We start from the raw sequence: 13,134 nt of genomic DNA, 5'->3' as shown, positions 1-13,134 counted from the left end.
ATACTTGGAGTTACTGAGGGATGATACTCGCTATATTCATTATACCAGCTTGGTTTGATGGATTCTAGTGCTATAACAGGGTCCTAAAATCATTCCTATAGCTTATTATTATCCATCTTCCTCAAGTATAACTGGTGCTGTTGTCTCTTTTATATCCATGATTCAACGATGATGACACCTAAATCACTTGAGACAGGCCATCACTCATAAATACATGATCAGTGATGAGTAGTTAAAACAATCACTTGGTGATTGATAAGATCAAGCTTTATATAGCAAACATATGATCCCCTGGGCTTTGATCTAACAAAGAAAAAGCGCTTTTTGACATAGACATGACCTCATAGTATGCACTATCATCATTCATTTATTCTATCACTGGTATATATAACTATCCATAGCTTATTCCTGAGTGATATCCATCAGCATACGTTCTGTATAGCTTCGTCACATTATCTGGCCTTCCTACGAATATAAATACCCCCATCTTTCCTTCGATATGACTTTCTTCTCCATCCATTCCACTTCATCCACTTCTACCTGCTTCATCCTGCTTCAATCTACTACAGTTTGCTTCAGTCAGTCTACGTTCGTCTATCCACTACAATCAGTCCACTTCAGTCTTACCAAAATCGTCCACACTCAACCATCTACTACAATTAATCCATTTCGGTCTTACCATCTTTATCCACATCAATACAAACAACCATCACAATGTTCCGTCGCATGCTGAACCGTGCCTTTGACTTGGAAGAGACTGTCAGTCTTGGCCCGTATGCCGTTGTCAGATTCGGCTTCGGCAATCGTCTCACTATGCACACCCATCGGATGTTTGTGTTCATTCCAATTGTCGGCCTGTTTGACGACAAGGCTCATCTTCTTGAAGCGTGTATGGAGATTGTCAGAGAAGGAGGAGCCCATTTTACTCACCATCTTGAAAACGGAATGGTTGGCGGCGTCTTGCTTGAGTTCGTCGCCGGAGACAACATGAGTTACGAGGGTTTGATCAGCCGTACTATTCGGGAACTTGGTATCCACTATCAACGGTACACTGGCGTCCGTGTTGTTTGAATGCGGGTTATGTCTTGATATTGCCCCTGATGGATGGCATAGTGGAGGAGAATGGGGATTTGAACAACAGTTGTTGAAATCGGTGAGTTCGGAATTCCAACAGTCTTTACTTGACTTGACAACTGATGTCATTAGGTTGCGGATTACGAAATTGTCTTGGGGATTTTTTGAGAGAGAGAGAGGGTGTCGAATGGGATAGGGACTTTGAAAACTGATGGGTGGAATGGGGAGTTTGAAATGTCAATGTTCTGTTTTATGATAAGACATGGAGGGATGGACCTTGGGGATACAAAATTGTCGTTGGATTTAATGTGTTATCAAATTAGTGATACAGTATCAACAATCAACAAAATGAGGGTTTAATTTGGGATCCAATCAACATACCAACTGAAGTAGCAATTACAGTAGGGTCTCGGGTAGTATACAACGTCACCACCCAGCCTTTTCTCGAGTTATATACAACCGCAAGTAGTCTCACTACTAGCACTAGGCAAATCGTAAACAGCCCCAAATATATAGAACTGAAATGTAAAACTCAACAGTTGTAAGACGCGCGTCTCCGATCCTGGTACCAGTTAATCACCCACATCATTGCTTCATCATTGCGCTTAACTGATGTTGCATGCCCATACAGGCCTCATTCCCCTCCCACCCTACACAGCTGTATTTGGGGCCGGGATGGAATGTAATTATTCTCGGCTCCTTTCTCGAACCTAACTTCCATTGACTTCTTTATTTGCTCGAGGTATGATGCGCTTTAAAGGTGGAAGTCCATCTATCTCAACTGTCTGCACTAACAGATTTGTTCTTTTGTTCTTCAAACCCGCGAGAGACAACGAACACATCTCTTGTCTCATTGTAGAGATCTAATTCTTTGGACATTGTTATGCCAGACAATGAACTCAAACACACGACCTCGATGGCAGTCTTTGTTGTTTTGTCTCCCGAGACAAAGACGGCTCAACCCATCATTGTTCAACAATGCAATTATTCACGTCTCTTTATTATCTATGCCAATTATACGTCGCTTCATAATGCGCTCACCCCCTGCCATACTATAAATACCACAGTTGGTCCCCTCATGATAATCAATATTCATTACTTCCATCGCTCACCCAATTTTCTCCACCACACCCCAAGAACTAGGTAAGTAAACCCCACCCAGTTTCTGACAGAACGCAGCATCCAGTCATTATGGGTCTACGATACGACTTCTATGATCCGAACCAGTCCTTTGTCATTCACCCAACTGAAGTAGTCAAAGTGCGTCTCGAGGCGCCTAAGGAGAGCGATGATCTGACAAAATATTTTGCGTATTTCCCCATCGAGGGTCTGTTTAACGGTCTCGGCGACCTTGTTGATGACTTGGATTCAATGTTTCTTCAAGACAGTCTCTTGATCAAGGACAGCGCCGAGTATTTTGTTGGCATAGAACCAGGCGTCTTGCTTGAGTTCTATGTCGCTCCCGGGGACCGCGGCCCTATCGAAGGATGTAAGAAAGCTCTTTCGGAGCTCAGAGTTCTGGTCGCTTCCGAAGGCATGATTGGAAGTACGGTATCGATAAGTTACTAATGGTAGGTTCATTTCCTTGTAGACATGGTGGTGTCGTTTGGGTATCCAGGTACGGTCTTGGTGAAGAGGTTTGGAGTAGGCGTTATGTTGAACATGGAATGAAGTGTTGATTTTCTTGCATTAATGAAGTCCACTGTCTATCGGAGGTGTGGTAGAATTGATAGTCGGCGGACCTTGTAGGGCTACGTTGTGTCACGGGGTCCGTGCGACCAACAGTAAGAACCACACATGGTGAATGTCAACTACATAATCCATCCCAATACATTGATCAAACTCTCGAATGCAATTGCAATCATTTTGTCAGTGAAAAGCCTAGGTAAATACACGTAATCAATCCCTGTCAAGAACGACATTTGCAAAACGCCAACCATCGTGACACCATCACGCACCCCAATTGTGTGCGCACTAGCCTAACCCGCCATCCGCCCTTATCGATTACCCCAACACCGGAGGTATGAAACATTGCAACATTGGATGTACGCTACGCGAAGAGCTCAGATAGCTGTCTGATGGCGTGCAGAGGGGCTGTTAATTGGGGACACAATCAGACGACGTGGCCCCGCATGGCCTGGCAGCACCTCGGACTTTCCCCGCGGCAACCGACATCATTATAAGGCTGGATGGTAAAAGTCCAGCTGTCGCGCGACTACTTTGGTTGTGCTCAACTTTCAAGGTTAACTATGGGTTCCATTGAAACACTTGCGGTTGAAAAGCCGCTGTCTCTAAATACCAAGGGCGCTTCTCCCCTCAATCCAACTCAATCAGATTCCGCTGGTCTGCCGGCTGCAGCTACGAACGGCGCTTCACGCAATCATGTCCAAAAGCCCACGTTTGAACTAGAAAACCATCCCATCGACCGTGTCCGCCCGATCAAAGTCGGCATCATTGGCGCCGGCATTGCAGGCATCACTGCAGGCATCCTCCTTCCCGCCAAATTACCCGGTCTGGATCTTCGGATTTATGACAAGAACCCAGAAGTGGTATGTTTTTACAGACTCGCTCATACAATTCGCTAATAAAGTAGGGCGGAACATGGTATGAGAATACCTACCCCGGCGTGCGATGTGATATTCCCGCCCACGTCTACCAATCCGGGTTTGCGCCGAATACACAATGGACGGAGGAGTTTGCTCAGGGAAAGGAGATCCGCGAGTACTGGCAGGGACTTGTGAAGAAGTTCCAGGTAGATCAGTATTTGCGACTGGAGCAGAAAGTCGCGGGGACGGTTTGGATCCCTGAGGAGGGCAAGTGGAGAGTCACCTTGCAGGATCTGACAGACAATAACAGAGTATGTCTCAAGCTATCCACATAGACAAGTTATCTACTAATCCTTCAGCAATACGACGAAGACCTGGATATCCTCATCCCCGCTATCGGCCACTTCAACGCCTGGAAACTCCCCGACTATCCCGGCATGGACACTTTCCAAGGTGCACTTTTCCACTCCTCCAACTGGGACCACGCCGTCAACCTAACCGACAAGCGCATCGCCCTCATCGGCAATGGCGCGTCTGGTCTCCAAGTCCTACCCTCCATCCAACCCATCGCTACCCACGTCGACCACTACGCCCGCAACCGCACCTGGATCGCCGATTCCTTCGGCAACGCCGCTACGGGAGTACGCCGTCTCGAGCCCAACCTCATCTCCCAGGACCAGCTCGAGGCCTTCCGCGACCCCGACACATACCTCCGCTATCGCAAGTCCATCGAACAGGGCTACTTCTCGCGCTTCGGTGCCATCTTTAAGGACTCCCCTGAGAATGAATCCCTGCGTGAAAATTGGAGCCGTCTGATGGTCCAACGTGTTGCCGACAAACCCTCGCTCGCCGACAAACTCATCCCCGATTTCTACCCCGCCTGCCGTCGAGCCACCCCAGGCCCAGGCTACCTCGAGGCTTTGACCAAGCCCAACGTCGACTACATCACCGATCCCATCACCACCTTCACACCCACCGGCATCGTCGCCGCGGACGGCACCCACCGCCCCGCCGACATCGTGATCTGCGCAACCGGCGCCAACGTCGATCACGCGCCCCCGTTCAGCATTATCGCCAATAATATCGACCTCAAATCTGCCTGGACATCAAACGGCCTGTTTGGCTACCCATACAACTATCTCGGCGTCGCTGTCCCGGGCTTCCCCAACCTTCTCTGGATCGGCGGCCCCCAGTCCACTGGTCACGGTGGCAGCGTCCCCAACAGTTTGGAAAACCAAATCACCTACATCGCCAAGGTGGTGCGCAAGCTCCGCGGCCACGGCATTAAGTCTATGGCGCCGTCGCGGCAGGCGACAGATGACTTTGTGCAGTATGCGGACGCGTTCTACCCCAAAACCGTCTGGACCGCCAACGATGATTCCGCGCCCGGGAAACGGAACTGTCGTTCGTGGTATAATGGTGGAAAACCCGGAGGGCGCGTCCATGGTCTGTTTCCTGGCAGTGCAGCGCATTTGAATGCTCTTCGCAGGGATCCTCGCTGGGAGGACTGGGAGTATGAGTATGTCAACCCGAGTGGGAATCGGTTTGCGTTTATGGGGAATGGTTGGACGGAGCGGGAGATGCAGGGCGAGGAGGTCGATCTCACGCCTCATTTGATGAAGCCGGGAGATGTAGATTTGCGGACCTATCTGGAGGGGTGGTGGGATGTTTAGACTCTATCTTCGTAGCAACTAATATTTTCTACGGGATTTATATTCGAGCAGCATAAATAGACACCGTCGCCATTCGACCATACCTAGAGTATTCATGGTTCTTCGAAACTATGTATGTGGGTTCCTCCAACTTAGGCAAACTTGAGCACGAATATAGCGATATCATAATAAGTGTATCTTATATTACCGTCACTATATAACATTATCCTTAGGCAGCATACTTCGGAACAGCTTCACCACCCTTCCAGAAATACGTCGCCCCCGGATGGGTCTCCGGCAACCGCGTCTTTCCCTGCACCCCATACATATTCTCACGCATACTCCCCCCGGGCACCTCATAGTCCGTATGGAACACCCCTCTCCGCTGCAATTCCGGAATCAAATACGTGATGACATCGTCAAACGTATCCGGCACACTGGCATAGCTCAAATTGAAGCCATCCACATCGCCCACGGACACCCACCTCTCCAACTCATCTGCCACTGTCTGCACACTCCCAATAATCTTGCAACCATTTCCCCCAAGCACCAAATACTCCGCGATGGTCTTCTTATCCCACTTCTTCTGCGTACCCGGCACTGTACTCGCCCAGTGATTCACCATGCTTCGCACAGCCGGCTGCTCCACGAACCGGAAATCCTCATCATCTCCCCACTTCGACAGATCGTACCCAGTCCACCCCCCAAACAACGCCAGCGCGCCTTCGCGATCCCCATATTGCGCCAGCGCGTCGAACTTTGCATGCGCCGCCTCGTCCGTCTCAGCAACAATCACTAACACCCCAGCAATCACCTTAATTGCTGCTCCGTCGCGCCCAGCCTGACGCGCCTGCTCCCGCACACTGTCCACACTGGGTCTCACCAGCTCCGGCTGCTGCGCATGCAAGAAGATCGCCTCCGCATGCTTCGCCGCAAACGCCTTCCCGGCACTCGACGTCCCGGCCTGCAGCAAAAACGGCGTGCGCTGCACACTCGGCTCGCACAGATGCGGCCCGGGAACATTAAAGTACTTCCCAGCATGGTTGATCTGCCTCACCCCGTCGGGATCCGCATACCCCGATTTGCCATCCTTAGGCTGCACGGCATCGTCCCGCCACGACCCCTCCCACAGCTTGTATGTCACGTCCAGATACTCATCTGCGATGCGATACCGCTCGTCGTGTTCGATCTGCGTGTCTAACCCGAAGTTGCGTGCCGCGCTCTCGAGGTAGCTCGTCACGATGTTCCATCCGATGCGACCGTTCGTTAGGTGGTCGACGGTCGAGAAGCGTCGGGCCAGCGCGTACGGCGCTTCGTATGTCGTCGACGCAGTCACTCCAAAGCTGATTGTCTCGGTAGCGGCTGCCATGGCCGGGACTGAGTACAGTGGGTCGTTGATGGGGAATTGTGCGCCGGCTGGGATCGTCGGGTGCAGGTTGCCTGGGCCACGGTAGACGTCGTAGCCGCCTAGGACGTCGGCGAAGAATATGGCATGGAATTTGGCGGCTTCGAGCTTTTGCGCCAGGCTGATCCAGTTTTGGATGTTTTTGTACTCCCGGCCTTTGTCGTTGGGGTGCCGGTGGAGGCCGGGGTTCAGGTGCGAGGGGGATTGCATCGTGAAGGCATTGAGGATGAGTTGTTTTTTGGGTGTGGAGCCCATTGTGCTTTCTCTTTCTTTCTATATTTCTTTTGTTCTTGATATTCGTAGTGGTTGGAATTAAAGAATTGATGTGCGGATTAGAGCAAGGCATGTGGTACTGGGGAGGCAAGTTTATATATATAGCATTTCAATGATCTGGAGTATTAAAACAGAAATTCTACACGTTAACTCTCCAATAACTTCAGACACCCCACTACAATGTCGACATCGGTCTCTTGTCCGACTGATAGTAGACAAGCCTTGGTTGGCTGCATCTCCTGCCGAAGACGTGCGAGACATGCGCGATTGCGCCAGTTTGGCCAGGATGATGAATGGCGGGGTACTGTCCTATCCTTCCATCTGTACCTATCCTCAAACAGTAGAACATACGCTGGAACAAAAGTTGGAGCATAAGTAATTGGAGGAGTTGGAGATGATCCTTGTCATTTATTCTGATTTTGATTGTATTGATTGTTGTTCATGGTTTACTGCCTGAGGCTGCTGGGCGTGACCTGCGAAGCCCTATTTTCTTTCGTTACCATCAAAACCCATAATGCAAAATATTAATCCTCACGATAGTATGTAATAAATAGTATGATTCATTCATAATACTCATCTATCATAACCGGGATATCACAACACCATATACACCATAAAGATCGTCAAGAAAGCAAAAGAGAAAATGGAAAAGGAAAAAAAAGGATCACTGCAAATCAACAACCACCCTCTTCCCGGACGCCGTCCCATCCTTCAACATCTCCAAGGAAGTATTTACACTGCCTAACCCCCCAGGCGACCGCACAATCTCCGGCAACCGCAACGTCCCATCCCGCAGCAGACTCTCCAGCCACACGACCATACTCTCCCCAACCTCGGGAGACAGATGGAACAGTTTGATGGGCACAGTATGGTAGGCAATCCCCGGCTGCCGCTCCTTAGGTAGTCCCGTCAGGCCAAGTAGGTGCGCTTTCGCGTCCCCGTTCGTCCCGTCCAGTGTCCGCTCGAGCAGCGTGGCGGTCTCGCGCCCGACGAAGTCGATCGCGTACCGTAGCCGCCCGCCTGTCACGCCCCGGATGATTTCGACGGCCCGCTCTGGGTCCCGTCGGTCGATGAGAATGTCGGCGCCTGCGCCGTGGAGTTTGCGCCCGTGGGCGGCGACATCGGCTACGCAGATGACGTGTAGGCCCGCGAGCTTGGCTAGTTGGAGGGTGATGTAGCCGGTGGTGGTGGATGCTGTTTCGGTTAGTTTCGTTCGAAAGGACGGATGAAGAGGGAGGGAGAGGACATACCACCCCAGATGGCGAGCCAGTCACCAGGTTGGGCGCGGTCCGCACTGGGCAAAGTACAGGAGAAGGTTTCGTCGAGGATGTCAGCGGGGATGTTGTCGCGGTTTAGACCGCGGATGGTGCGGACCAGGTCGGGGCCCTGGCCGGTGAAGTTCTTCGAGAAATCGATGCCGAAAGAGACACCGAGAGCGAGGACGGAGGCCACAAAGGCCACGCCTAGGGAGGCCGACGCGTAGACGCACTGCGAGGAGGGGATGCGGGCGGCATTGTAGGCTGTCGCAATGGCGTATTCTTGGAAGGCTGCCTTCCGAATGTCTCGGTAGTCGGTGGAGGGGACTAGCACCAGGTCGCCTCGCTGTACGCGAGATGACTCGTCTGTGGGGGAGACAACGACACCGGCGAGATCGCGCCCGTTGATCCAAGGGAGACGGGGGATGCCAAAGTTGAAAGCCCTGAATTGATTAGTATGTGTCGACGACGCAACGTATTGGGGACAGGACATACGGGCCCTTCCAATCGACGGGGTTCAATCCGATCGCCACAATCTAATGGATATTAGCCTATGGCCGGGGAAAACAGCAATGATTGGTAGGATTATAGAAGGGATAGATCAGATCACATACCTTGACGAGAACCTCCCCCCGGGCTGGGTCTGGAATGGCATGATCGTGCACCAGGGTGTACTGCTCGCGCGCTGCCTGCAGCAACAGTGCACGCTGGGTGGACGAAGATCGTCGAGTAGGATCGGGCACGATGTACCGATCGTGTGGTTCATAGATCTCCTCGTGGACGACCGAGGGCTTCTCGAATGAGGAAAGCGTATACGTTGCGGTGGTCATGATGTATATTAAGACAGTGAATCAACTCGTTTAGCACGCCATGGAATATTGCAGTAAAGACCATTGTGGCTTTTCATGCGCGGTGGGCGATATATCTGGGAAGTTATTCGGCCGAATAACGACAGGTGGCCCAGGCTCAGCACGTCCTACTCCACGCCCTAAAATAAAAACAACCCCGACGGATGTGATTCGCGGAGAGAGGGGTTTCCCAGGGCCTGCGTAATTGGCAGGGCCGTGCAGGAGTTGGTGACGCTATTCGCGGCGAAAGGGCGTTGCTGAGCATTGCGCATAGCGGGGTGGGATGGCGTGATAGAACGAGACCATAGAGGATCATGGCATAATCGGGCCCGAATGGTTCGTCAGTGGATAGCAAAATACTAGGGGTAAATTACGATGCGATCGAGTTGGGTTGACCCGGTGGGCAAGAAATGGAGGCGATGATGTGATTGAGGGTCGGGATGATCTGACAGTGTCGATCATTAGGGTTACGGGTAAATGGAGCAACCATCTCACTTCTACTAGAAAACTATTGCTGGCCGCATTGATTGGTTTCCTGGTAGTTATCAGTATCACAGTCTTGATCAAATAGATCAGACACTTTGCGCCCATAATGACGTGCCTGCATTCTTTCTCACATACCAACACCGTCGATATGCGACAACCCACCGCGCCGTGCTGGTCGGATTCCAACCCACCCCCAACTTGACAGAGAAACACCACATCCATGGACCAAATAGAACGACAGCCGCTATTAAACACCATCCAGCATGTACCAAAAGCCACCCTGACCCCCGCGAGCGCATACATTCTCGTCATCTCCCGTGTCATCGGCAGCGGCATCTTCGCCACCCCCGGGTCCATCTTCCGCTCCTCTGGTAGCATCGGACTGTCCCTTCTGATATGGGTCGTCGGTACGGTCCTCGCCGCGTGCGGCATGGGCGTCTCCATGGAATGGGGGACCATGTTTCCTCACTCGGGAGGTGACAAGGCGAGTGACGGACTAGGCAGAATAGGACTTGGAGTTGGATTTCAACTACAACGCAGACACTGACTCTGTCGCCGTCCAGGTGTACGTCGAGTATGCGTTTCCCCGACCGCGATTCCTCGCGTCAACTCTCATCGCTGTCCAGGCCGTTCTGCTGGGGTTTACAGCCAGCAATTGCATCGTATTTGCAAGGTATACCCTGTTTGCCCTGGGCGCGGCCCACTCATCCGACGCGGGGGTGAAAACCCTCGCCATAGGGCTCCTCACGGCCATTACGCTCTGCCATGGCTGTTTCCCACGTGTCGGTATTGCCGTACAAAACGTGTTAGGCTGGGTCAAGATCGTGTTGATCGCAGCTATGTCCCTGACCGGACTGTGGGTCATCCTATGGCGGCCTGCGGCTCCCCGCCAGACTCCCATCGCGTGGCACTCCCTCTGGGAGGGCTCAAATTGGAGTTGGAACCTGATGTCTACGTCCCTCTTCAAGGTCATCTACTCCTACGCGGGTCTGAACAACGTCAACAATGTCCTGGCAGAAGTCCATCGCCCAATCGAAACACTCCGCATCGTCTGTCCCGCGGCGCTGATCACTGCCGCTGCGCTATACCTGCTCGCCAACGCGAGCTACTTCCTCGTCATCCCCCCAGAAGACATCAAACAGGGCGGGGAGCTCGTCGGTGCGCTTCTTTTCGACCGTCTCTTTGGTCCCCACATCGGCCGCATCGCCTTCCCGCTGGCGATCGCCCTCTCCGCAGGGGGGAACGTCATGGTCGTCGTCTATGCTTTGGTATGCATTATCTGTCCATCCGCTTGACGCCTATTCTGACGTATCAGTCACGTCTCAATCAAGAAATTGCAAAACAAGGCTTCCTACCCTACTCGCGCCGCTTCTCCTCGTCCAAACCCTTCGGATCTCCCCTCGGCGGCCTCATCGTGCACTACGTTCCCTCCATCCTAGTCATCGCTCTCCCTCCCCAAGGAGATATCTACAATTTTATTCTCGACGTGGAAGGCTACCCCGCTCAAATCCTCGCCCTGGCTGTCACAGTCGGTCTGCTCTTGCTGCGTCTACGGGAGCCCGCGCGCCTTCGCCCCTTCAAGGCTTGGTTGCCTGCCGTGTGGCTGCGGATCCTTGTGTGTATTGCTCTGCTTGTCGCGCCGCTGATCCCGCCACCGGATCGGAAGGGGGACGTGCAGTTCTTCTACGCCACGTATGCGATCGTCGGGAGCGGAGTGTTGCTGTTCGGTGTTGTTTACTGGTATATTTGGACGGTGCTGCTCCCGCGCCGTGGGGGGTACCGTCTCCAGGAGGCAGGGGAGGTGCTGGATGATGGGACGAAGATTACGAAGTTAGTGCGAGTATGACGTGATTTGCGTATGAGTCAACGGTTAGAGGTGATGATCATATATGTTTCATGCGAGATGATCAATTTGCTGGGAGGTATATTGGCAATACACGGTTCTTGTATAGCTACTAAAATATAATAGTCAGCGCAGCCACTTTTTAAGTAGCTAGACTCATATAGTCCAGTACGAGGTGCTCTAGTATCTTGACAACATCAACCTAGTGGGTCTAGTCTTCTTGTCATACGATAATAGTATCAGGTGAACTATTCATTCATCAAGCACGGACCAGGCTAATACAAATCGAGAGGCATTTGAGACACACGTCTGAGTATAGCCCCCGAAGATACTCAGCATGATCACCCCGGATTTGCACCGAGGAGATAACCTCTTGACCTCTGGTCACCCGCCACTACTGCCCACTGGCTTGCCTCCGAAGCTCCCGGAAGACAGATCGAATAATAGTGCTTACAGATGGTGATAAATGATGAAAGTATTCGCTGCCAAATCAATCTCCTCCGCGTCTCACTTGAGCTAGTCCTTCATATCCTCTCTGATTGTATAATCGTCAGTTGATTGATCAGCCTGCTTACGCGGATGGCGTGCTCTGACAAATGCATGTCTATGTACCTGAATGTACCTCAACTCCCGGAGGCTATAAAATGGGCGAGCTCTGTAGATACAGATAGGCCTTAGAATCATCGTCGCAGTCATCTTGCAGTCATCTCACTGTAAACCATCATACCGTGATACCATGGCTTCCGCTCAAGTCCACCAACCTTCCTCTGCTATCTCAACATCAGTCCCAACCGCCGGGCCCCCTCCGCCCAGAAACCGCACCATGTGCACACGACGCTGAACTTTATCCGGGAAATGGAAGACGGGTCCCACCTTGTCCCCAACAACATCGGAGACCTCAAGTCCTACCACGAACGTCCCATTGAGGCCGTCCCCGTTACAGTCCACGACGTCAGCGGCCACGAGCTGGACTACGCCCTGGACACCCACGGCTTCCAATTTCATTACCACGTCAGCAACGAGAAGACCTTCCTCGATGAGGATCGCATCAAAAGCGATTACTACGCCGAGACAGAGCAGCTCTTGAAGGATGTGTGAGTGGTGGCCGACCCCGCCCTGTGAAGTCCGCTAACACGAAAATAGAACCGGTGCCTCCCGCGTCTTCATCTTTGACCACACCGTCCGTCGTTCGTCGATCATGACCCGTAATAAAGATGGCAACAGAGCCCCGGTCCAGGGAGTCCACGTCGATCAGACCCCCGCGGCTGCCAAAGATCGCGTCGAGTACCATATCCCGGAGGACGCCCCGGAGCTGCTGAAGGGCCGGTACCAGATTATTAACGTCTGGCGACCGGTCAAAACCATCAAGAAGGACCCCCTCGCGGTGGCGGATGCGCTCTCCGTGCCGGATACTGACCTCATCGCGATTAAGCTGATCTATCCGGAGCGGGTGGGCGAAACATACTCGGTGAAGCAGAGTCCCACCGCTAAGTGGTATTATCGCTATGGGCAGACCCCCGATCTTGTCACGTTAATCAAGTGCTTCGATTCGAAGACGGACGGGCGCTCACGCCGGGCACCCCATTCGGCCTTTGTCAATCCCGAGACAGAGGGCGAGGACACACGTGAGAGTATCGAGGTGAGAGCGCTTGTATTCCATCCGGAGGATCAGGATTAGCCATCCTGTGTGGTGATGGAACGCATGACGAATGTTTCTGATGGTCTTTGTTATCGTACGAATTTGACGAATT

At 52.2% G+C, this 13,134-nt stretch overlaps 5 protein-coding genes across 5 annotated transcripts; 3 read left to right on the top strand and 2 right to left on the bottom strand.

The window, feature by feature from the left end:
- The first annotated feature begins 420 nt into the window (after positions 1–420).
- P168DRAFT_330051 (uncharacterized protein) lies at positions 421–1,427 on the top strand. The gene is made up of 2 exons (XM_024841539.1): positions 421–1,153; positions 1,207–1,427. The coding sequence occupies exon 1, from the start codon at positions 715–717 to the stop codon at positions 1,069–1,071; it is 357 nt and encodes a 118-aa protein (XP_024689309.1). The 5' UTR covers positions 421–714; the 3' UTR covers positions 1,072–1,153; positions 1,207–1,427.
- Positions 1,428–3,323: 1,896 nt separating this feature from the next.
- Positions 3,324–5,293, top strand: P168DRAFT_243002 (flavin-containing monooxygenase; the record flags this gene model as incomplete). Its single annotated transcript, XM_024833834.1, has 3 exons — positions 3,324–3,623; positions 3,668–3,931; positions 3,980–5,293. 3 exons carry the CDS (start codon positions 3,324–3,326, stop codon positions 5,291–5,293), a joined length of 1,878 nt encoding a protein of 625 aa, XP_024689308.1.
- Positions 5,294–5,501: 208 nt separating this feature from the next.
- Positions 5,502–6,932, bottom strand: P168DRAFT_299620 (LLM class flavin-dependent oxidoreductase; the record flags this gene model as incomplete). The annotated part of the gene is made up of 1 exon (XM_024838358.1): positions 5,502–6,932. One exon carries the CDS (start codon positions 6,930–6,932, stop codon positions 5,502–5,504), a length of 1,431 nt encoding a protein of 476 aa, XP_024689307.1.
- Positions 6,933–7,614: 682 nt separating this feature from the next.
- P168DRAFT_313093 (zinc-binding alcohol dehydrogenase family protein) lies at positions 7,615–9,036 on the bottom strand (the record flags this gene model as incomplete). Its single annotated transcript, XM_024839630.1, has 4 exons — positions 7,615–8,144; positions 8,201–8,649; positions 8,702–8,742; positions 8,821–9,036. The coding sequence occupies 4 exons, from the start codon at positions 9,034–9,036 to the stop codon at positions 7,615–7,617; spliced, it is 1,236 nt and encodes a 411-aa protein (XP_024689306.1).
- A 724-nt stretch (positions 9,037–9,760) lies between these two features.
- P168DRAFT_330049 (putative methionine permease) lies at positions 9,761–13,061 on the top strand (the record flags this gene model as incomplete). Its single annotated transcript, XM_024841538.1, has 5 exons — positions 9,761–10,016; positions 10,081–10,808; positions 10,856–11,370; positions 12,169–12,477; positions 12,527–13,061. The coding sequence occupies 5 exons, from the start codon at positions 9,761–9,763 to the stop codon at positions 13,059–13,061; spliced, it is 2,343 nt and encodes a 780-aa protein (XP_024689305.1).
- Positions 13,062–13,134: the final 73 nt, after the last annotated feature.

Source organism: Aspergillus campestris, assembly GCF_002847485.1.
Source record: "Aspergillus campestris IBT 28561 chromosome Unknown P168scaffold_13, whole genome shotgun sequence".
NCBI lineage: Eukaryota > Fungi > Ascomycota > Eurotiomycetes > Eurotiales > Aspergillaceae > Aspergillus > Aspergillus campestris.
The sequence above is the reverse complement of the archived record's forward strand: the minus strand, read 5'-3'. Positions and strand labels throughout refer to the sequence as shown.